This window comes from Megalops cyprinoides, chromosome 9 (assembly GCF_013368585.1).
Source record: "Megalops cyprinoides isolate fMegCyp1 chromosome 9, fMegCyp1.pri, whole genome shotgun sequence".
Lineage (NCBI taxonomy): Eukaryota > Metazoa > Chordata > Actinopteri > Elopiformes > Megalopidae > Megalops > Megalops cyprinoides.
In genome coordinates this window covers 2,506,593-2,532,509 of record NC_050591.1, presented here as the reverse complement: position 1 = coordinate 2,532,509, position 25,917 = coordinate 2,506,593, and the positions used below count along the sequence as shown (strand labels likewise).

Below are 25,917 nucleotides of genomic sequence, written 5' to 3'. Positions count from 1 at the left end.
CCACAACAACCGAATGCTACCAAAACCGAGACAAGATCCACAATCGAAGTCAATAAACGATGCAAAATCAAAAACACGGTACAGGCAAGTTTGTAAGCAAAAATGATGAACACGACGGATCAAAACAGCGAGCCAGCACCCCAAGAATCCAGCATCTTTAAATCGGACCGCCCCGTTTCTGGTTGGCCGAGCTGGAACGAGGAGGCGGGGCGCAGCGCCGCAGGATACCTGCATCAGGAGAGAGAGACCGAAAGGGGGGGGGGGGGCGAGACGCAGGCGACCCAGACTACACACGCCCAGAAATAAATTGAATCTTGAAGACATCTTCAAAATGAAAAAAAGGAAAGCATGATTTACATCATTTCCATGCTCAAGTTATGGTATTTTTTCTTCTGTAGGACCACAGGTTGGACCTTTCATGATTGCAGTGATCGACTAGTAAGAGCTATTGTCTAACAGATACAGATTTACACTTACATAGCCTTTCTTTGAGGCTCCCCCAATGATGGGAAAAGTGTCACAATGCCAAGAGCATATTGCTCTCTCTGGTGCCTTGTTGGAATCCTCCTTAGGAAGGTAAAAGAAAAATATTGTCTTCTCATGAATACAAATGTATTGCACAAGAGATAGATTTGAGAATACTGTACAAAACATGCACACATGCATAATTTTCAGTCAGTGGCAATTGAGATATTACTAAGGTTGCCCAAAATTTAATTAAAAGCTTATAAGTACATGGAATAAGACTTAACGTGGTGCTACACACACACACACACACACACACACACACACACACACACACACACACACACGAGTCTGTACTCAAACCTTATTTCTGTACATTTTTGGACCAGGCATTTTTGAACATCACCTAATGTGTATGGAATGTAAATGTAAAATCCGAGTTTACTTAAGGTTCATGTGTGGTTCAAATAGAAAAATGGACTTACCCATGGTTCTCAACCATGTGTCCAACTAATATGTTAACAAGTCTTCTCATTTCATTCAAATCTGAAAGAGAAATCATGCTGGACATTACAATACAAACATGACTAAGTTAACTTAGCTAAAACCAGACAGCACCCTAAATAGCTTATGTGCTAGAAAAAGAAGCCAGCCTGTTCCCCATTCACACATGTATTAACATTATCATAGCTAACACTAAGCTAACCTGCGGTAGCTAGCTACCTAACGTTTAGTGCCCACTTAACTCACTCTTTATTTCACTCAACAGCTTATTAAGAGCATTTTAAGCATAACGTTAGTCGCTAATGTTTTCTGTCATAATAGCATCACATCCTGCTTTTGGCTGAATACCAACAGTACATTATAATGTAGTATAGTACATTATACTTTTGATGCCCTACTAGAGGACTTTATAACCAAATGCCATCTACCTAGCATAGCTAATGTTATTAGACAGCTAGCTCTCGCTAGTTAACGTGACTGTTAATTCTAACGTTAACTAGCTACATGTGTTGGTTTACATTTAGCTTTGGCGTGTGAAACAATAAGAAAATATATATGCTTTTCTCATAGTTTACAGCAACCACAGTTTTCCCATCAAAATTTTCATGTTAATCAGTGTTGGTCGAGATATATTCCTTTTCACAAGGTCTTTTCAAGTCCTCCACCACCAGTGTTTTAAGCGTTTTAATCAACTCAGATCTGGACAACTCTGGACAATTCTAGGCTATGTATCACTGATAACTCAACACTGGCGTTTTTGCTGTGTGGGCGTTATGGGAGCAAGCAGAAGAAGAGCCATCAGCAACAGCGTGGAGGTGGCAGAGGAAGCATCTAGATGGCTCTGGCTGAGAAGGGGTGACCAGTGGTGTCAGTAGAACGCCACTTGGACACAGGCCGAGGCTTGATCAACCTTGGTCGGGTCACCTGGATGAGGGTGTCTGTTGTGAGACCCGAAACACCTGAGGACTCCAGGATACAACACTGATGATGTGTCCAAGTTTGTGCATCAGAGTATGTATGAAAAACAGAAGTGTTGACAGAGGCCGTAGTTGTTAGATCTTCAGGGAGTAAATGCAATAACTTCCAATGGTAGTACTTTGTTGAGTGGCCCATCTAATCTTCACATGTCAGAGAGTGTGATCATTCCAAACTTTGGTCCTGTTTATCCAGACTCCAAGTAGTTCCTTATACAGTGGCACATGATGGCTCCTCACGTCAGAAAGCGTCATCCGTACAAACTTAGGCTGTGTTTATGCAGGCTGGAGGTATAGAGTATGGGAGATGTAGCGATGTTTGTGTCTTTTTAACGCAAGCATAAAAGAATTTGAGAGCGAATTTCTTGCACTGCAATCAAAAATCAAGTTTGTCTTTTTTGCGACGCAAAATGTTTTGATTGCAAATCAGTCCTCTTTGGTTGGGTCAAAAAGTTTTAAGGGTCATAAAGCAAGTTGAACTGGATGTAATGGGTGGGATCTACGCTGATGGATGAGAGAAGAGTTTCTATTGGTGGGTTTGAGTTGGATCAACAGCATGGCTACACCCATAGATATAGAAACGTTGATAGCTCACTGGCCGCTGCTGTATGCTGCCACTATGCATCTGCGTGGTCGCCATATTGGAGCGGTCAAGATACCCTAGTAAATGAATATACAATGTGTATTGAGAGGTGCAGACTTCTCTACAAAATGGACTGTAACTCGCTTAAGTCTGAACCGATTTTCATGAAATTTGGTTTGTTATAAACGTGAGAAATTGAACATGATACTGGTTACTTATTGGAATTAAATTCAGTTACTGGGGGTGGATCTAGTCAGCTCTACGTCAAAACATTAACCTTCTGAATAGCCACAACTTCCTCTGGGACATGCAGGCTCCAATCTATGAATAAGCAACAGCAAGTGTAAATTACTTAGAATTTCAGCTTTTGTGAGTTTCTCCAAAAATCAGTAGCGGCTGGTGAGCTGGAAACAGGGGAAGCCGAAACACTACCTTTAAACCTATCATTACTTTCAACCTGTTCCCCTTTATCCTCATTGATTAACAATAAAACAAATAATTCACAGAATAATCGACACCAATCGTGTAATTAGAATAAATTATTATTATTAAACACCGCAGATTGTCTGTAGTTTGTGTGCTTGTGAAAGCTACAAGGTGAGATTGTTTAACAAGGATGGCATTTATTGATTTAAATTACGCTAAATGCTCACGACACATCACAGCTTTTGTGAGGTCTGTGTTCTAAACGTTACTGTTCATAACACTCAACCTAACATAAAAGCTTATTCTCAGTAATTTAATTCGATTAAACTAAATTTAGCTCCGTTTTGTAATTTGAATTTTTGTAACACAAGAAAGCTATAATGTGAAACATTTAAGAGAAAGCTTTGAGATGACGTGACATCCTTGTTAATTAAACAATCTCATGTTGTAGTTTTCACAATAGCACACAAATTTCAATCTGCGGTGTTTCGCGAGCATAATCATTTGTTCTAATTACGCGACTGGTGTCGATTATTCTGTGAATTATATCCAGGATAATCTGATCATTTTGTTCATTTGATACATTCATTTGTTCATCTATTTATACCAGAGATTTTCTTAAAATGGAGTTCGTAGCTTTTATAAAAAGGTGTCACCTCTGGACCAGTGGTGAGTAAAACCCCCCCTACTACCCTGATTTGCATTGTATAGCTCACAGCATTTTCATTTACATGTGAAAGCCGCCCCTAGACCTAGGGGATGGGGGGTCAACTGCCAAGCTTCTCAGGCTTGTAAAACTGCCAGAAATTCAAACCTCACGTCAATTCCTGGCAGTTCCCTACAGTTTTCTGTGCTGCTTACAAATTCCCATGAACTTCCACGGCAATTTATAATGCTGCTTACTCAGGTAAATCCCACTTTTCATGTAGTGTGTGAAGTGCAAGCATGGGCCAGTTTCAAGGGGAACTGACGATGTACCAATCCCTTCTTGCATCTCTCTTCCACCCTCTCAATGTAGGCAACAGTTTTAGGGCTTCCAGGGACTTGATTGTCTCTTGGCTCCTGCAGTAGGGTTATCCAACTCCAACCCGATTAAATCCATGAATGGATTGCCGTCTTTGCCTGTTTTAGTAATAATCTTTAAGACCCTTCTAAATGTCCCACACCATCTTCTATGTCTATATTTCTCATGAGGACAACACTCGCACCCTCTGACAGCTGTAACGTGTCAGGCAGATCTCCTTTGCGGCCTTGAAATGGAGCTGCTTGCTTTTTCATTTGTCCTACTCACTCATCTTGTTCATAGTCTTCCGCATCAATACGTGTTAGGCTGGGACAGAGAGTGGATATAGTTTCATTATTGTGTTGATCCACCTGCTTGTTTGTGACAAAAATGTGTAATACATCTGAGGCGCAGTCAGGCTTGTTAGAAAAAGTGCATGTGGCTAGTAAAGCTGTGTCACTGGCACACAAAGTTCTGTTTTCTTCTTGACACGAAGCCTGTTGAGCAATTCAGCAAATGCAGCATCTTCTTTCTGTCCCTATCTGGAAGCAATCTCTCCAAATATCTATTGTATTGTCCTCATAGATGTACAGTGCTTTTGCCTTTCCCAGTGGCGGCATTTGAAAGAAGTTCTGTTAGTCCTGGCAGAACCAAACAAAAAACAAAAATATACACAGGTGGCACCCGCCTCTACCCTAACCCTATACAAAAGGAACAACTAACGCGGGGATCCCCCACCTTACCTGTCCTCCCACGACAACCGAAAGCAACCAAGCCGAGACACAATCTAAAATCACCGTCAGAAAACGATACAAAGTCAAAACACAGTTAAGCAAGTTTGGAAGTCATGATGCACAAAATTAACGAGAGACCGAAAAACAGCCATCTCCACTGTAAGAAGCTGGCATCTTTAAAGGAGGCGCTCTGTCTCTGGTTGGCCGGGCCGGAACGAGGAGGCGGGACGCAGAGCAGTGGGATGCCTGCAGCAGGAGAGCAGCGGGAGAGGAGAGAGGGAGGAACTCTGAGACGCCAGCAGCCCAGACCCCCACAAACGCACAGTGTGCCGCACGTAACAGACACCATGGAAATTTCATCAATGACTATTATCTGCACATATGAGAGAGTGATTCTGACTTCATCCAAAGTCCTTGGTAAGGCGGATTCAGGTTCCTTGGCAGTTTGAATATTGAATGTATTTCTAGAGATGTTAAATGCAGCGGTTCCTGTGAAAGACGTCAGTAGCACTGTTGGTGTTGATATGTCTCCCTGTTCACTCACACTAGGCAGTCTTCTTAGAATTTTTGTCACTTTGTTATCGATGCATTTGATCAAATGAGATTTACCAGTGCCAGCTCCACACAAAGTAAAATAACTGTTCAGGTCTTTCTCCATTTACAAGCCTCAAGCACTAGTCTCTTACTGTGTAAAACACAACCGCTTGGGTTTGATTAAGATTTTGGTACAGCTGCTGGACTCAGTAGAGGGCATTCTACAAGTGGCATAGCTGTTGTCCTGTCAGAATTTCTGCTGTATTCCGGAACATCGTCTTGCTCATTAACCTCATCTGCATCCATCGGTTCACATTCTGAAATGTATTCAATCCAAATGAGTTCTGTAGTAGGAGCTAAAGTGGCCTATACATCCTCAATGGGTCCAATTGCAGCAAAGTCCTCTATTGCTCTCTCAATTACTTTGTTGTCTTTTTCATACTGACACCTGTTATTCTTCACAAAATCACAAACAGGTGTCAATAGATCAGTGCCAGGTAGGGTGACAAATGCACATGCAAAGAAGGACTGATATGGATTGAATGTGTTTGACTTTAGTTGATAATTGCTTCTATGTGGAAGGTAAAGTTTAAAAGGAGGCCCATAAAACTTTTCCGGGTCCTTCCTTTCAGAAAACCATGCATATCTAATGACAGCAGGTTTGCCTTTTGTCAGCTTCTGAATAAATGCCATGTTGTCTTGAAGGGGCAAGACATTTTTACCATTCTTCTGTCTGCCATAGACAAGTCAGTAGTTTGACGCAAAGTCTGGCGTGCACATTGCTTCAAATTCAGGAGTCTCAGGCCTGGCTTTGTACTTTTCTGGCAATCCAGTCATCCACACATTCTCAGAGTCTGGATCTCTCATCTCGAGATATTTCATTAGTAAGCTCATCTGCAATGCACTGTCATCGATGGGAATAAAGATAACCGGGCGAGAGCAAGACTTTAGTTTTAAGCTGCACATATGAGTAACAGACTCTTGCACACTTGCCTCATGGTTTTTGGAATAAGATTGCATTATCTGTTTCACTTCCTCCAGCTCAGATGCATTTTCATTGCTTGATTCCTTCACAATTCGTTTAAGGTAGTCACTCATCTTGTATTCTGCCTTGGTAATGTATGACAACATGTACATTATGCAGCTGTAGGGATTCAAGATGTACTGAATATCCATACCGGTATTCCAGGCTCTCAGCAAATGTGCATTGTAGCCATTAATCCAACAGTCCTTGGATCCACGTTTCATCATGACAACATTGGAGTCTGATATCAAGTGAAGGCAAGAGAAAAATTCTTCATAGGTCATGTTGCACTTTGAAAGGATGTCATCTGTGCTTCCAAATGAAGAGATCATTGAAGAAACCCCAAATATGCTTCAGCTTGGCTTTGGCTTGCACTTTTGGATTTGGTCCTTCAGGATCTGCTGGCCCTGGTCTTGTTATGAAAGTGGATTTCACCGGGGGTTTGGGAAACCCAAAGCGGCAATGCTTCTTACCTTTCTTGCATGACTTTGTATGATTCCTGCTGTGTGACTGGACCTCTTCCACAATGTTGTGCAGTTCAGGGTCTGTCTTTTCATCTGACAGCTGACATGATATGTATGTATCAATGAATACAGCTACCTTTTCATCAGGGTCACTGTTAAACTCTGGTGCATCTCTGACCCAAAAAAGACCGTGGATGTGGCCTGATCTTCTGGCTTGGAACTCTATAAAACCCCATACCTACCCTATAAAACATGTCCACTACTTCACCTATGGGCTGAGCAGGTGACAAAATTAAATCTCCCATTAGGGCCTCCACTCTTTTTTCGAATAATCTTATGACTGTCACAGGATTACTGCTTAGGATTTCACATTTACTGGCCCAGTCCAAGTCAGAAAAGTTTACAGTTTCGCCCTGTTGTCTTTTGATAGCTGTTATCTCTGACCACCTCATCTCAGCTGCACTGAATGTGCAAAAAATGTAGGGATTCCCAACTGTCTCAACATGGCAAAGAAATCTTTCATTGTTCTTTCCAAGTAGGCAGGAATTCCTCGAAGCAGCTGTATAAATCTCATAGCCTCCCCGTGTTTAACAAGCCTCTGAACCTCACGCCAGTCTTTCAACAATGCTGTGTTTATTTTGCGTCCATCCTTGGTATATACCTTGCCTTTTCACAGCTGAATTGACATACTCGACATAGCTAGTGCATCTCTGTTACAAACTGAGCAAAGAAAATGTAATTGGTGTCCATAGCAAAGCAATTATTGGTACTGAACAGCCTAGCATTGAAATATCTCCTTGGAGAAATCTTCTTGGGTTGTTCCGGCTCATCTATCGTGTTCTTGCCTGTATTAAATTGCACTGGAAATGCCATGGATTCCAATTTAGGAGTCCTGAAAAACCTAACCGGGCGATTTCCTTCAGAAGGTGCAATTGAGTAAATATTGTCTCCGAATGACAATATTTCTTGCCCGACATCAGCTGGCTGCAAGCATGTATCAAAAGCAATACTGTAGTTTTGGTCTTCATTGTCCTACTGTTCATTGCTGTTGTTGTCCATATGGGAACCAGTTGAAATTTCACCATGTTCTGTTGTACAATTGCACAATTTCAAGGGATTTACACTCTGCTTCTTCTTTTAAAGATATGTCCTTGTACTCCGAACGATTCTCCTTTAATTTCAGTAATGCAGTTCGCACCTTCTTCATGTCCAGGTTCTCAAACTGATAATGGCCTTTGTAGCTTAGACATCTCTTCAACTTCACCTTCAAGAGTTGTGATTCTGATGGGGGTCTCAGCAAACACTGAACAGCTAATTCAACCTCAGATGGGACACACACTACAGCTCCATGTATTGCACACTGTTGCCCTTTTGGGAGAGAAATGATCTTTGATGTAAGGTATGAAATTCGCAATAACATGTCTCTCAAGCACATTCAACCCTCGCAGTTCATCAGGTATGGGGCTAATTTGTAACTTATTTACCACTGTATAGACAGCAGGCAACCGGACTTCAGGTTTTCATGACACCAGTGACAAATCCATTCTTCTTTCCTTTCAGGCACTATGCACTCTCCATGCTCTTGGCAGTTGTCTTCGCAAGCACGAAGATAAGTGCCAGTTAAGCACAAGGAAGCAAGCTCATAATCTTTGGAGTAATTTGTCAAGTCACATTTCCTCACCTGGTCAGGGAACAAACATCTGTGACAGACAGTACAAATATAGGTGGGCCCTTGTTGAATATTTGATTTAAACAGAGATTGTGCTTCCTTTATTAAGTGATCCGATGAGTTTGCACTGTTTTGCTGTCCTTCTGTGAAATTTGCAATGGTCCTGTATTTGCTCTTAATGCGACTACCACATCTTATGCTGTGATCTGCTTTGAGGTTGTGAGTGAATTTAAAATAGCGGCCTCACACCATATGGTGTGCAATACGGAATCTGCTGTCCAGGGCATATTGGTTTTTAAAGTAGGCCTTTAAAGTTGGCATTCTGTTTAAAAGAGAAAGTGGCATCAAGACTATAGTGGTTTCTGATGTACTGTTTTTGTTTTCAACTGGAAAGCAGGCTCATCCCTGTAACGATGTCTGAATTTCTCTTTTTTTTGAGCTGGAAAGCTGTGTCATCCCTGTAATGACCTCTGGCGTAGTCCTTTTTTTTAAACTGGAAAGCAGGCTCATCCCTGTAACGATGTCTGAATTTCTCTGTTTGAGCTGGAAACCTGTGTCATCCCTGTAACAACGTCTGAAGTTCTCTGTTTGAGCTGGAAAACTGTGTAATCCCTGTAACAACATCTGGATTTCTCCTTTTTTTGAGCTGGAAAGATGCATCTTCCTTGTAACAATTTCTGATGTCATTTTTCTTTTTAAGATGGTAAGCACTGTCTTGTCTATAACGGGTTATGCATACTTTCTGTGCTAAACGAAACGGGAGGAGCAAGCAATTCGGCGCCATCCGCCCACGGAACGTCCTGCAATATACGGGAAACACAGAACAGAAAAAGACAAAGCACGCAGGGATGTAACACCCCCACCACCATCTAATGTTGATTACCAGTAGGCTACAGATATGAACGGGATAAAGTGTCCGCCAAAACGTTATCCTTACCCTTTTTATAGCGAATCTCTCGGTTAAATCCTTGAAGATACAAGGACCAGCGCATGATACACTGATTTGCATTTCTCATCCTAGAGAGAAAAACCAAAGTGTTATGATCTGTGAAGACCATGAAAGGAATTGGAATGGAAACTTCAAAATGTTGCAAGGCCAGCAACAGCGCTAAAGCCTCCTTCTTGATGATGCTATAGTTCAATTGATGTTTTAGGAACTTTTTCGAAAAATAACTGACGGGGTGATCAATTCCGTCTTACTGCAGAAGGACGGCACCAGCTCCAGTCGCGCTTGCATCCACCTCGAGTTTAAAAGGCAGATGGAAATTTGGGGCCGCATGTACAGGACCACTGCACAATAACGCCTTAGCACTCTGAAAAGCAGTCTGGCAATCGTCCGACCAAACAAAATCATGGTGGTCACACAGCAAATTAGTCAGAGGCAACACAACATCAGAAAAGTTCCAACAAAAGCTACGATAGTAGCTGGTCATCCCCAAAAACCGGCGCAGTTTTCCGCTTTGTTTTAGGAGTAGGGAATTCCGAAATCGCTAAAATCTTTGCCTCCAATGGGGGAACCTGACCTTGGCCAACTTGTTTACCCAGATAGGTAACGGTTGCTTTACCGAATTCACATTTGGCCAAGTTCAAAGTAAGTGAAGCATCACGTAACCTCGTAAAAACAGTGTGAAGCGCCTCTATGTGTTCGGACTAGATTGACAAATAAACAACTATGTCGTCTAAATATGCTTCACAATTAGGTACACCCGCTGAAACCTTACTCATGGGGCGTTGAAAAGTTGCAGACGCGTTTCTCAACCCGAATGCCATAACGGAATACTGCATGAAACTGTCAGGTGTAACGAATGCCAAAATCTCAGCAGCTCTAAATGTTAACAGAACTTGCCAGTAGCCTTTCAATAGGTCCAGCTTACTGACAAAGCATGCTGAGTCGACCTTGTCAACGCAATCTTCCATGCGCAGCAATGGAAGAGTCTGGTTTGGTGATTGCATTCACCTTCCTATAGTCGGTGCAGAAACGAAATGTGCCATCTGGCTTAGGGACTAAAATCCACGGTAAGCTCCAGGCACTACAACTACGCACAGCTAACCCATTATCAACGAGATGAACGAGATCAGATCAACCTCTGATTTCATAACTGCCCTCTTCATAGGATTTACATGGTAAGCGTGCTGCTTTATGGGGGCATGTTCACCCACATAAATATTGTGACACAGGACGTTTGTACGAGAGGGAACATCTAAAAATAAGGCAGGATAAGAATCAATCAACTCCTATACATCCTTAGCATGTGAATCCAAGAAATAAGATAGAAAGTCATCCAAATCTCTTAAAATCTCCGAATTCTGCAGTCTCGCACAGGAGATGTGAACATTATGCAAACTGAGGCCATCCTCCTCAGGAGAATAAGGAGAGGTCACCGCTGAAACTGACACGACAGGTACAGGGTTTTCATCCACTTTCTCCATCCTTCTCGAAACACGTTTATGTGGCAGACATGGGTTTTGTGCCTCCTGTCAGGCGTACGAATCACATAGTCCATCTCACTAATTTTAGATTCTATCTCGTGAGGCCCAGAAAACTTTGCCTGTAGGGCAGAACCGACCACAGGCAACAAAACCAAAACTCTATCACCCTGCTGAAACGAACGACTCACAGATTTGTGGTCGTAACGACTCTTCATCTTAGACTGAGCAGATGACAAGGCTCATTGAGCAGACTCACATGCGCTATGCAGGTGCTCACGGAACAAACTCACATAGTCAAGGATGTTAAGTTGGGGACTAGGTTTCTCTGACCCCCACTTCCCACACAGAAGCCTTAATGGTCCTCGAATCAAATGGCCAAAAATCAAGTCGGCAGGACTAAAACCAAGAGACTCCTGAGTCGTCTCACGCACGGCAAACAAAAGTAGTGGTAACCCCTCATTCCACTCTTTTGCAGAATTGAGGCAACAGGTACAGAACATGGACTTGAGGGTCTGGTGGAACCTCTCCAAAGCCCCTTGGGATTCTGGGTGATATGCACTCAAAACCTCGTGCTGGCACGACTTTAGGCAACCCCAATGTTGAAAAGAAACGGATCATAGCTTTCACTATAGGCTTAGCCTTCACTGAGCGCAACGGAACAGCTTCCGGATAACGGGCAGCAGCACACATCATAGTTAGCAGGAGCCGATGCCCCAATTTAGCGTTTGGCAAAGGCCCTACACAATCTAGAATGATGCGTTCGAACGGCTCTCCAATAACGGGAATTGGTCGAAGTGGAGCGGGCGGAATAACCTTGTTGGGTTTCCCTGCTATTTGGCAATGGTGGCATGAATGGCAGTGCTTCACCACGTCCGACTTCAGACCAGGCCAAAAGAAATAATGAAAGATGCGATAGTAAGTTTTCATTATTCCTAAATGACCTGCAAAATCGTGATCATGCCCCAGAGATAGAACTTGCAGCCTGAATTTATTAGGAACCACCAACTGGTAGACTGTATTCCAGCCCAAATCTCTGCTCTGTGGGGGAGTCCACTTTTGCATCAGCAAACCATCATCCCAGTAGTATTCAACAGACAACTACACCTCCCTTCCCCGCAGCTGTAGCGCAACACCTAGCCAGAGAGGGGTCGGTTTTCTGCTCACACCCGATCAGCTTTTTATCGATGGACAGCAACAGTGCAGAGTCGACAGGTTCAGCACCACCAGACACAGACGGTGACTCCGGCACATTGCTTGCGGACAACTGGGACGGAGATAACTTGGGTGAACTCTCGAGACACATGAACGTGTCGGACAAATCAACAGTCTGGCATAACTTGCGTGCTTGGGCCCTGATAACCACACATGCTGGAAAAACCTGAAGGAGACTAGAGTCCAAATCAATGCTTGACTCAGACAACGGATTCAAAACTACCTCTGGAAGAGGAAGAACTTTTCCGCCAGCTAAATCGTTACCCAAAATAAAGGCAACGCCTTTTACAGGTAGCTGCGGACTAACGGCCACCTTGACAAACCCGGAGACCAACTCACTAACACACGGTGCAATGGGACTTTTGCAATTCCCAACTCAATTCCTTGCACCAACACATCAGAGCCACAGTACGTTTCAATGGAGAATGGAAGAGCAGAGGCAAGAATAAAAGATTGGGCAGCACCAGTGTCCCTCAACATTTTAATAGGGATATGGTCCTCCTCACATTCAGTGAGATCATTCCTTTTAAAATGAACGGATCATAAACTGAGTCGATGTCACTGTCCACTTGATGTCACTGAACTCGAAGCACGCACTAACCCAACACTTTTTGGTGGTGGTCTTTTAGGAGGCTGATTTTTCCGCTTTAAAACAGGGCAAACCGCGATAAGATGACCCATCTCATGACAATAGTAACATTCACGAGTTTCACTTTGCGCGGTTGGGTTTTCAGACTTCGAATGTCTCCAGCTTCGCCTCGGGCTGTAAGGCAGAGCTGGATCACGGCGAGGAGAGGACGAGACAAAGGTACTCTTATGCGCACAAACTCGTCAGCACACACTGCAGCCTTTGCTAATGTTGTTACCTTCTGGTCATTCAAATAAGTCGCTACGGACCATGGGACGCAGTTTTTAAACTCTTCCAGCAAGACCAGTTCTCTAAGCTGTTCTTTTGTTTGCACTCACTGTGATGTGCACCATCTATCAAACGCACTCTCCTCTCTCGCAAATTCAACATAGGTCCATCTCTCACTCTCTCTGAGGCCACGGAACCTTTGCCGTTAGACCTCAGGAACCAACTCAAAGGCATACAGGATGACGGTTTTAACGATGTTGTAGTCTGAACTCTGCTCTACAGTGCAAGTGCAGAGTACACATCCTGTGCCTTACACTGCAGCAACAGAGTCCAAACCTCAACAGGCCATTTTAGCATTATGGTGACCTGTTCAAAATGGCTGAAGTATTTTTCAACCTTGCGGTCATTAAATGGTGGAATCATCCGGATATTACGACCAGCATCAAATGGTTGTTCTAACAACGGTGACTGAACCAGCAGAACTGGTGGAGGAGCAGCTGGAGGGGCAGCAAAGGAAGCAGTCCTCGGAACAGAAGGAGAACCAACAAGAGAAGCAGGCAGTGAAGTATCAGGCGAAAAACTGGAGGAATGCTTTGAGAGATGGTAGCCCTCCTTGAGGCCAGGTCCATCTCTGCTTTCTCAGTATGAAGTCACGCTCTTCGCGTTCACGTTGGTATTCTCTCATTCGTTCACTCTCTCACTTTTCTTGCTCTAACCTTTTTAAATCAAGTTCCCTGTGTATCTCTAGCTTCTTCAGCTGGATTTCTTTATCAATCTCCTTTTCTTTCAAAGTCCAACTCTCACGTTCTGCTCGTAACTTAGCCGCTTCCAACTGCATTTTGCGCTCCTGTAACGCCTCCTGAAAGTATTCTTTAAGCTTGAGCTCCCCTCAGTAATATTACTCACAGCTAAGGAGCCAGAACTTTGAGGAGAAACAGGGCCTTCGGCTTTAGCAGCGAGAATGTTTCTCTCCACTAGGCCGACCTCCACAGCCCTGAACAGTGTCTCCTTAAGTTTTTTATCCTCGCTAGTGAGACTGACCGAATAGTGCTCAGCGATTTGCACCAACTGCTCTTTAGTGCAGCGCAACAAAAGATCCTCGGAAGGACTCCTAATAATCCTCCACCATAGACATTTTCACATGAAAAACCGAGAGCCACTCTGAGAAAAAGAACCAGCCTTATTAACTAAACAAAAAGTGCCATCTCCACAAACCAAAAACGAAAAAACAAAACGAAAACAAAAAAGAGCGTCACTATAACTTCAAAACCAGTTGACTTGGGGAATGAGGAAATCTGGGTCCTAACTACCTACCCAGACAACTAACTGAACCTAACTAGTCTTCAAAAGCTTACCAATTGAAGGCCTCTTTAAACGCTGAACGTCATAATAGCTGACATCAGACCAAAGTCAACTAATTGACAGCGTACCCCCACCCGGAATTGCTTTCAAAAATAAGAAAGGCAAAATAAAAAAAACAAAATAACACAGTGCTCCATCGAAAGGATTGCAACAACCCAGCTGGAGACACACTGACTTACCCGAGTTCCTCATTCACCAGCGCACTTCCACCAAAAAAGAGAGAGGGGGAAAAAAAAAGCCAAAAAGCCAGATGCCCAGAAAAAAACATCCCGGACGAGCCCCCAATTTTGTCACGACCCTGTCTAGGGTCAGGAGCGTGAACAAAAGGGGTGAGATGGCACTGCCAGCAAAAAGAAAACGGCGAGATAAGGCTCAGTATATTTTAAAGGATTTATTATAGTAAAAACAACTAAGGCTCGCAAAACTAAGTAGGCTACACAACCAATGCCGGTCGTAAACAGGTCATACAACAGACTATGGCGAACACGGCTATGACGTTTACGGCGGCGAGGCGTGGCTCCAATATGAAGTGTCTCCAGCGTGTCTCCAGCATGTCCCCCGACAACGCGAAATTATGCCCTTTATATAGAGCAGAACTCCCAATCACATGTCCGCGGGAGAAGCAAGCAATTCGGCGGCATCCACCCACGGGACGTCCTGCAACATACGGGAAACACAGCAGAACAGAAAAAGACAAAGCACGCAGTGACGTAACAACCTGAAGGGAGTGATCACGAGTCATGAAAAAGCTGGACCAGTCGGTGTGCCAGATCTGTCACTCGACTGAATGTAACCATCACCGCTGTCCCGTTTTCCTGATAACATGCTCCATTAGCACTTTGCGAGTGTGGATCAAAAAATCCATATCTACCATTTCTGTATTTGAAAATACTTATGCACAGAGAACCAACAATCAACAAAGCCTGAGAATATGTAGCTCCTAAACACTTGAGCGGACTTGAGAGATTTAAAAGGAATTCCATTCCTGACGGTGCACTTGTCAGTAAGAAACCACTCTCTGGGCTTGATTTTACTGCCGTGTAATGGCCGCTATCTGTGTCAACTGTATCAGGCAGCTCACCAAAATGTAAATGCCTACTAGCAAATGTATTGTTGAACTCCAACTTGCGCCTAATTTGACAATACAATTCGTCTCCCTTTCTTAAGACATAATTCAAACTTGCTCCATCTATTTGGATCACCTCATTTAGGTGGGCCAGAAACATCAGTGAATTGGCTACACATTGGCTATTATGACTATACTCGGTAAACCTGCGATCAGCCTGGCTATATGAAGCAGTCACTGCAATCTCATGTGGTGGATATCCCCCTGGTCTGGGCCAAATGGACCAAGGGTCTTCCTCCACATTTTGATGCCTTCCGGGAAATAATAAGTCCTCACAGAGTCTGATGTAATCATGGTTGTTTGGTTTATTGCATATGGTGATCAATCACATACAGTAAACCGGGTTGGTCTGCGGAGCAACAGGTGTATATGCGGTGTGTATACATTCACAAACACTCCCCAATCACTCTGCCCTCCCCTCAGCCTGCATCCATCCGTTATATATCTTTTCTCACTCCTATCCCAGACCACAATTTCCAACTCCTCCCAGGCTCCTCCTTCAAGATCATCCCATTTTCCATGTAATACACCATTATTTAATTTTTAAGCTGTTACATTTACCCCGCCTGGAAAGTCCCATAAACTCCATAGTCATTAATTGTATATTATTCTTAAACATAACACTTCTGAAATTTCCCATTATTTCCACTCCACACCTGTATGATTTTTAAACATAATTAAAAAATACACAGCATATATGCCTGGAATGTTACCATTATTTCCAGGCCCACATTTAAATAATAAAAAAGGTTAAGTAACTCAGTTAGCCAGACCGTGGTGCTGCAGACTGTAAGAAGGCACACAGATATCTATGTGCCATAAGCTACAAGGTTAGGCCTTAAAGCAAAGGGTTAATGTAAGAACTAGGCCCCGTCTGGACACGGCCCAGAAGATGGGCCACAGGAACAACAACTATGGGCAACTATGACAAACTGCAGTAAATCCACATACAGTTCGCAAGCATTTGCCAGTAGATGTCAGCTAGGCCAAAGCAGGCAATCAGCTCTTATTTTCTAGCTGTATGACTCCTAAAAGAAAATATAAACCTAAAATGGGATGCATATGTTAAAAGGAGGCAAAAACATGCTAACACGCTGTAGGGGCATGTCAGGGGGAGAAGATACAATAAGCGAAGGTGGCATGACTATGAGTCAGAGGAAGAAGATACAATAAGCGTGACTGTAAAACAATAGGAGAAAGTGGCATGACTATGAAACCAGAGAAAAAGATACAATAAGCGTAGACCATAAACCAATAGGAGAACTGAAGGGAGAAAAGATACAATAAGCGTAGACCATGAACCAATAGGAGAAGTGAAGGGAAAGAAGATACAATAAGCGTAGACCATGAACCAATAGGAGAAGTGAAGGGAAAGAAGATACAATAAGCGTAGACCATGAACCAATAGGAGAAGTGAAGGGAAAGAAGATACAATAAGCGTAGACCATGAACCAATAGGAGAAGTTGGCATGACTATGGAACAGCAACATAGTGCATGAAGGTTCTGGGGTGACTTCCAGAGAGGGCCAATGCTGAAGGCAGTGTTCCTTCTCCAAGGTCACCCACTGTCCTTTAATAGCCCCCAAGATTACCCCCCTAGCGGTGTCTTACAATGGCCTACATGCAATGTTTATGACCTAGGGTAACCCCCAGAATTATTTAGGCATAGAATCACATCATATTACTTTTCCGTAGTAGTGCTTAATGCAAACAATATTTTACACTATACAAAGTATAATAGAATACATATTATTTAAGGCTAACATATTAGATTGTCTGGTTTCCTTATACACTTCCAGACCTCCACATGTATAGTAAAGATAAAGTAATAGCTAATGTAATATATCAATAACGTCAGTTATTATGTCAATAACTGTGGCTAAAATCAAATACTAACATCTGTTGGCAATGCTTATGATGTTTGCTGGCACAATTTATTTCCAGCTTAATCGTACCACATCAAGCTCCGCTTTTCTCTGGGAGGGGGGGGGGTGAAAGTGGCAATACTCAATTTAAATATGGGGTATACACTTTATCAAAAATGTTCCACCACACTCACTTGGCACATCAGAGGGTTGATTATCAGTATTGACTGCTCTCTCATCATTATCAATGATCATGACATTTTTCTGGAGCAAAAGTGAGCGATTTCCACTGCACCTTTCTTGCTTGGGATTTTCTTGATATTCTTAGCGTTTTTCTGAGCAAAACTATTCACACTAGTAAAGAAGAGGCAATTACTATACTTATAACTGTAATTGGGTGGTAATGTGGTGTTTACTTATCCCTTGCTTATTTAATGTAGACAGGAAACCTGAAAAAGGAAAAAAAAAAAAAGATTGATAGTACTTTACCCATGTGGACAGGCAACCTGAAACCTGTAAACAGACATACAATATATTAACATTTTTATGATCAAAAGAGTTAGATGTATGTCGCATGCAAAACAGACAATTGATATTATAAAAGCTAAAATTATGATATGGCAGAACAATTTGAGATTACTCAATCCCTTAGTAATGTTTAGAATCAACCTGAAATCCACTATTTGAATGAAAATTTTATTTTTAGCATTTTTATGAAGGTTTTATAATGACATGCGCCAGTATAATTCTCATTACCAATATGTTTTATGAAGAAGGAAAAAGACTAATTAAAAGGGCAATTTTACAGAACTTTTCACATTTACACAAACAGGTGTATGAAACAATCGCCATAATGTACTTTTTGGGGAAAGAAAAAAAAATCTACCACTTTTTCGAATCATTTCTTTGTCAATTGTGCATTAATTCTACTACGTACATGAACAATGTAAGTAGGACTAATAATATGCTAAGTGATGCATTCATCTGTAAAGAAGTCTACAGAAATATTTTATTTTTTCCATACATAACGGTAATAAGAACCCATTACGGAAGACGAGATTTTATGTTGTGGTAATGTGAATGCATTCAATTTCACCAGCATAAAGAATAGGTATACAGGCATTAAGGAACTGATTCATCTATCAAACTTGATATTCATGAAGATGCAATGCATTTTATTCATCAAAAGTGCATATTCATGTAGATGATTCAACTGATTCCTTTATTTCATCAAAACGTCAATTTTATGAGGAACTGATTTATCTCATCCAAATTTCAATACATACACAGAAAAAATGGATCTGAATCCAGAAATGACAGACATTTGATAAGAAATGATACTGACATGAAATTAAAAGTACAGGACCTGTAGACAACATTTCAACAACATAACAGCTGCAGTACAGTGTATTCTGACTCTATTTTGGTATTTTTGAATTGTAGCTCTGGTAACCCCATATTGGTAAAGGGGGGGGGGGGGGGTGTTCAACAACAAGTACCAGAATTTCTTCATGTGATACAAGACATAGTAATTTACCTTGTGGTAATTCTGAAACTTCTGCCTCAACTCATCATGCACAATCAAAGTTTCATTTAAAGTGACAGTGCAGTTTTACATAGGCACATGTAAACGCATTATGGCAATGGAAAACATGCAGACACAATGCTTTTTATTAAAATATTTTTTTCTTCATGTGGGAAGTATTTTTAGAAAAATTCAAACAGTCCTAAAAATAATGATCTCTACTGTTTTTTTCCCCAGGTGATTTCGAAGTGAAATATACTTGGACACGTTTACTACAGCAGTCATCAGAGTCACTCAGTAAAACTTAGGTACATCAATCTCTACATGCTTAGCACATCTGCTGTACTGTTTCATTGTGACATCAATAATTGTGGAACAATCATTGCTGTGAAGTAGAGGTGTGAATCTTCACTGGTCTAAAAGACAAGGTTTTTTTCCAACCTTTTTGCGAGGACGTTCACACCAGTGTGGTTTGCTGTTTAGCGCGTATGCTAAAACCGGTGCAATTACAACACTAAATTGGAAAAATTCTAGCTAATTTTAGCTTTGAGAAAACAGCCATTTAACATTAAAAAATATAGCAAATGCTAACTGAAAACTATGAGAAGCTTAACGCTAAAAATCTGAGTTTCCTCTAGTCATTACAATATTAATAATTGATTATATTTTTCCTAAACATGAAATGTAGTTAAATGTGCAGCATGAGACATGGTGAAAAAGGTTTACTCGCCCTCTGATTTACTGAGGTAGGTGCAAACCAGGTAGATTTAAAAATAATTTTTATGTGTGCGCCTAAATTAAAACATGCTTTCACTAGGCGGTGTAGTGTCATTAAATAAGCTGTTTTTCCTTTTAAATCAGGCGCAAGGAGTTAATATAATAATTAGAATAAAGCCATCCTTCATTTTTGCGCTCTCTGGCTGACACTCCTTGAAATACACGTTTATCAGTTCTACGGCTCAAGTTGATCCCTGGGGAAATCCCCGCAAATAAGTAATAAATATTAGGGCTGTCAACGTTAACGCATTAATGTTTTAACACAAATTAATCATATTACCAAATTTGACCGCAACTTCCTTCCTTAATTCCAGCACGGATATTTACCTGGCTGAATTACTGAAAGGCGAAGACCATTTTTACGGCCATTAAGACTGTTAGCATTTTTGTCTAACAGTCTGCATTTTTGGTGCATACGGTCACACCGGTGTGATTAGCCGTTTAGCATACATGCTAAAACTGGTGCGATTAGAACACTAGATTGGAGAAATTCTAGCTAATTTTAGCTTTGAGGAAACAGCGGTTTAAGTCTAAAAATATAGCAAATGCTAACTGAAATCTATAAGAAACTTAATGCAGATGAAAACATAACAAACCACATAAGGTAAGGCACGCTACATACCATAACAAATAAGTTACATGCGAAAGGGTTAAAATGAAATTTGCCATTCAGCACGTCTGCATTTGCCACGCCTTTCGGTAGCCTAATTCAACCCGGTGAATATCTGGAGTTACGGAAGGAAGTTGCGGTCAAACTTGATAATGTTTTAACGCAAATAATCATATTAACGCCTTAAAGTTTCTCGATTAATCGCGAACGAGTGTTAACGCGTTGACGTTGACAGCCCTAATAAATGTACACTTTTTACATTGTAGCAGAGACACTGGAATTATAGTGCGTGTGTGGCAGGATGTGCCCAGCTGTCTGTGTCGGGGGGCGGTTTAAATCACGATGCCAGCTCAATATCATGTCTGTCAGCCATCGGCCAACCCTAGTTCTAAGAACTAGTCCCTAGTTCCGGTTTTAGCATACGCGCTAAACAGCTAATCACACTGGTGTGACCATAGGCATGAAAGGGTTAATTACAGTTTAAGAATCGATTATTTTCTTTTTTTGCATTGATGCAGAATATTTCACGTTCGCATCGCAATGCATCGTAAAAACGATTATTTTCAGCTCTACTGTGAAGGTGATGTTTTCAAAGTCCTACACTCATAAAAGGCCGTTCATCAATTTATCGTGCAGAATCGCCTTGTTTGTGTAGCAGAGCTGAAGTGAGTAGCTTGTGTGAGCCCTGCTTAAAGCCTTACTCTACAGTCACGCGGACGACACAGGAGGGAGACAAAGCGACCAGCTGCCATTCATTTTCAATGAGAGTTGGCAATTTACAGTGACAAGAGTCAAATGGCCATTGCAAAGCCAAGTAGGCGGGGCTAAAATAGACTAGAGGTCTATTTCATGCAAATACTGAATGCAACACAGTGACTACCAATGGGAGTGAAGGCAGCATTGGTTTCAGCACACATGTTGCTGAAATCAATGATGCAATATTTTGATTCGTTCTGTAACCTAGTAATCACAAGCCAGGAACGCCCATAAGCGACAAGGGCTCTTGTGTCATCCGTGTGAGGCCAGGGCCACACCAGGTGCCTCACATGTACGTGACAGTCGCGAAACGTCTTGATTTTCATTTCGGCGGGCATGTTAACGGGTTAGAGCAGTCACACAGCCCGTGTGAGCACCGCGTCTCAGGCACGGCCCAAGCCTTGCTGCAGCTGCGAGTCATCTAGACTTTCGCCGTGGAGCCTATTTTTTCCGCGTGACGCACGTGGTTCTCAGCAAAAATATTGATACTGTTGATACTCATTGACATCATACCAGCAACATTACATAACTGACACCTTTCACTGTAGTTTCAATGTCTAGGCTATATGTCACAGACGTGAAAAAATAAATATATTTTAAACCATTTTAGCAATCGCATGTTATCAGTAGGTGGTTTGTTAATTTTTAACAGGGGGGGACAGCAGGTGCACACTCTCTCTCTGCTACCAACTAGGGGATTGGGGGGGGGGGGGGGGGCAGTGGCAGGTTAAGGGGGATGCATGTTGGTCATTTTGCTAACAAGGGGGATAGCATCCCCCCTCAAATTGCCGACTGCATGTTAAAGGGGGAAAGTGGAGGCTACATGAGTAATATATAGTCAAGGAAAGAAGATGATCCATTTGCTCAGCACTCATTCTGAAATACTTCAGGCATTTGTCTTTATCAAGACCAGGGAGGGCTGGTATAAATGGGCTAACAGGGCTAAGTCCTCCCTATGTTTTACAATAAAGATGAGAATTGTTAAAAAAAACCTTAGAACAGATTTTTTAAAATTTTGGTGGAACCTAGCAGCAACAGCACCAAATAGTCACAAGAAACACAGGATATATCTAAATGGGCTTATTTTTTACAGCCCAAACAGTGGCATCAGCTTCCATTCATTTTCTGTGTCAAGTGAGTGACATTTGTCATGGCACGCCCCCTTGATTTGCTGATCATTTGCGCTAAATTCATCCAGCCCAGTACCCAGAAGTCTCAGGCGGTCACGTGCCGGTTAATTTGAACGCTGTTTTCCATCGGAAACTATTAAGTACCGAGAAAGTCCAGCGAAACTAGATCATTTACTGTATCAGACTATATATTTGTCATCTAGAATACAAGTAACTGACAGCTATTGACTGTCTGTTTTGCACATTTCTAAAAGTAGATTGGCTAAAAAAAAGAGTGGCTGTTAATAGGTAGCTAGCTAATAGCTGACATTAGCTATCAATAGCTCTCTAGCTAGATAACCTTTTCACTATTTGTCAACCTACGTTAGCTAGCTAGTTGTCAGGACTCAGGCACGGACTCAGACGCGGACCACGAGTGCTCCAATTACAGGCGTTTAATAGCAGAATCCTCAAACAAGCAGGCAGTCCAAAAACAGGCAGGGTCAAAATACCAGGTAAGCAGTCCAAGGGCAAAACAGGGATCAAAAACAGAAACAGGCAGGGTCAAACCTTGAAGGCAGGCAGATCAGGCAATCAGGACAGAAGGGCAGGCAAAAAACGAAGTCGAGGAACAGGCGAGGCAAAAACCAGCAAAATCCAAACAGGGTAAACAGGCGGGAAACGAGACAGGCAGAAACACTGAAACGATCTGGCAAACAACACAGAGACAAGCAGGGTAGATATAGGGCTGGGCTGATGAGGAGATGGGAAGCAGGTGTGTAAGCAGGCAGGAGGGGATGATCGGGTGGGCGGAGACAGGGCGGAAAGCGGGGCAGGGCTAGAACACAAGGAAAACAAAGGCACATGGACAGGGAAAAACAAAAACACAACAGCTAGGGGGCGGGAGCCCTGACAGCTAGTATTGCTAAATAGCTATCTGTCAATCTAATATAGTGATGATATATTCAAGGCTAATTTTGTTGGTTAAAATAAGAGGTGAGTTTGAACCTATCCCTCAAAGCTTTTAAAAACGGTAGCTAAATGACGGGAAATACTCCATTAAACGAATCCCTGACTGTTCTTCAAATTTAGCTTATCGATCTAGCAAGTTGAACATTAAAAAATCAGAATGATTCAACTTTTTACGTTGTTGCTGGATATTTTTTGTTCGGATTATACCTCAAAGAACAGCCAACGCTGCTTGTGACTAGCCACTATTAGGAACTATTCGAGCCTTGGGGACTTCATCCAAAAATCACCGGACTTCAATGACATGGTGATTAACCTGTTTGCGTTCCAGAAAGGTTGTCTGTGAGCTTCTCTTCAAATAAGGTAGGCCCAAGCCTACAGACCTCTTAAAAGACCATCACACACGTTTCCTTTATTTTTCCTGTCTACATATTGCCTGTCTCTTTTCTATAATGACCGTTATTTTGCTGTGGCTACCAAATTGTTTTGTTCGGGACATGATGTTTGACACAATGTCTTGCAAAACGGTTGTGATAAAAACAGTTGCAGTATCTATTGGCAGTCGTTACAGTTGGAACACATTGTGTAGTGCATCCCTAGGTGGACCCTTTTCTTACATTGTAGGCTATGTCAGGAGTTTCTCCTGACATGATCGCGCTGCACTCCCTGGGAGAGCGAGGGGGCTCGGGCGTGCAGCGGGGCTGAATTATTGGCTAATGACGGTGTTCGCTGCCTGGTGTGTGCTCTGCACCTGTTGCCTGTCCGTAGTGATTTCGCCAGGACTATTTAGGCAGGTGAGTGGGAGTAGCACGGCAGAGACGCGAACGGAGGTTGTCACACGGGGTTTTAGTGTGAAGTTGGGTTTTTTGATTTTTCTTTTTTTCCTTTGAACGTGCCGGCACGGCCGAGTTTTAGGGTTTGTTTTTTGGTTTGCTGTTTTTTTTCTTTGCGTTTAGTTTGAGCTTTGGGAGTCGCGACCCAGAGCGGGTTTTGAGTTTGTTTTGTTTGGCTAAATTTTCTTTCTCTTTTTGCTTTGGTGTGCTGGGCCGAGTGTGGTTGTGTGTCTTAGGCAGCCTCAGAAGAGCGGCGACCGAAGGGGCTCCAGCGGCGAATCCCAGAGGGAGCGGGGAAAGCATCACTTGGTTCCGGACTCAGCCGGGGTCGAAGAGAGCCCCCACCCCGTGGAAGCGCGTGCTGGGGAGGTGGATCCCCTAGCTGGAAGGGAGGTGGCACCGCGGAACCTCAAGAGTGCGTGAGTCACCAGCACGGGGTGGAGAGGGAGGCTGACCGGCTGCTGCTCTGTGTCTCCCTCAGTGTGATCCCGCGGAGCCGGCGGAGTTACTACCGGGGAGAAGACGTGGGTCGCCGCCGGAGCTGCCAGCCCCCGCAGGAGTGACGCGGGGGCCTTGTCTGGAGTTTAATTTTTTTTGTTTTTTTTGGGACGTAGGCGAAGCCCGGCATCATGGCGCCGCCAGATCACGGGGTGTTTGCAGTGAGGCTAAGTGTGTGTGTGTGTGTGTGTGTGTGTGTATTCCTTTTTCTTTTTTTGGTGTGTGCAGTTGGGTAGCGTTCCCGCCTGTTTGTAGCCAGGGAGGGCAGACGGGGGTGGACAGAAGGATAGGGGGAGGGGCTTCGCTGGGAGAGGGATAGCGACGTCTCAAATTTTATGAATTGTTTTGTTAAATTTGTTTTTTAATCTAATAAAGTAAAGAGTTGCTATCTTACTCACCTTGTCCTGGCGTTCTTGTGGCGGATCCCTAGGAGGGTGAACTGGTTGGGCATTGTGTCACTCCTGACGGCTACATGACAGAGCATTCTGTTCTATCACGTAGCCTATCATTCCATCATTCTTGCATATTTTTTGTTAAAAATGGCATGTGCTAATGTGTATAGAGAAAAATAGTCAAATGGTGTGTGTGAGAGCGAGAGAGAGCAACAGAGAAAGACTTTTTTTTTTTTGGCATCAGGCCATTCTTGTGGGTACGTCTATAGTTTTATTGTAGAGCACTTGGTATAACAAGGTATAGTGTTGCTGCTATAACTTGGTATCGCGGATGTGATGCTGCTGTTGCTGCAGCATGAACTATTGATGGGCATAATGCATTTGTTAGCCCACCCACCCAATATTGCCACCAGCCGTCACTGATCAAGACGCAGTTCAGCAGCAAGATGGTGAAAAGCTCCAAGTTGCCTCCTTCTCTGGTTTATTGGGTGAACCCACATTCTTCACCAGTCTCTCCTCCGAAGCATTCGGAGCAAAAGATAAAGCGCGATGGCTTTCCTTCCGTCTATAACTCGCACTAAAAACCAGCGAAAAAATGGCCCTGCCCTGACCGTAGGGTTAGGTAGCGGGTAGCAGGTAGCCGAGCAGTTGTAGTGGTTGCATCACTCCCTGAGACCTGGTTAAACTAGCATTGTTGCCAACAGGCTAGGGGCAGTTTGCCTTTAGCTCAACTGGCAACGACACTGGCCGTAAGGGGTTGGTAGCAAGCAGTGAGAACCTCGGTTCGAAACTCCCTTGCTCACTGACCCACACCGGTTACCCTACAGTCACACGGACGACACAGGAGCCCTTATCGATTGTAGCTGTGCGCAACCCTACACAGAAAAACAAAGCAGGATATTCAAGACACAGCAAAGGCTACTTGATTCAAATGGAAAACCTAGTGTCATTGAAACCGCACCTATCATGATGGTTATCACTGATTTATGAAGAAATGAGTAGCTGAAGTTTGGCATCAAATGACAATTTTAGCATCAAAACCTTGATAAAAATGAAAGTTCATTAGTTACGCATCTGCACATATGGCTGACATACATGACTGTGATGTCAGGATCACAGTAATAGACAATGAAAGTATAAAAGCAAAAATGAAAATTTGAAGTAGGCTAAAAGAACTTTAAAATATCAAGATTGCTCAGTCCCTTGCTAGTGTTCAG

General features: G+C 42.8%; 1 protein-coding gene across 1 annotated transcript in view; it reads right to left on the bottom strand.

Moving 5' to 3' along the window:
* Positions 1-25,917, bottom strand: part of LOC118782888 — a 48,260-nt gene that overhangs the window by 1,713 nt on the left and 20,630 nt on the right. Inside the window, exons 2-3 of the mRNA XM_036536501.1 lie at positions 951-1,011; positions 478-567 (exon numbers count right to left, since the gene is read on the bottom strand). Of these exons, the coding sequence (XP_036392394.1) occupies positions 478-567; positions 951-1,011 (151 nt within the window). The remainder of the gene's footprint in view (positions 1-477; positions 568-950; positions 1,012-25,917) is intronic.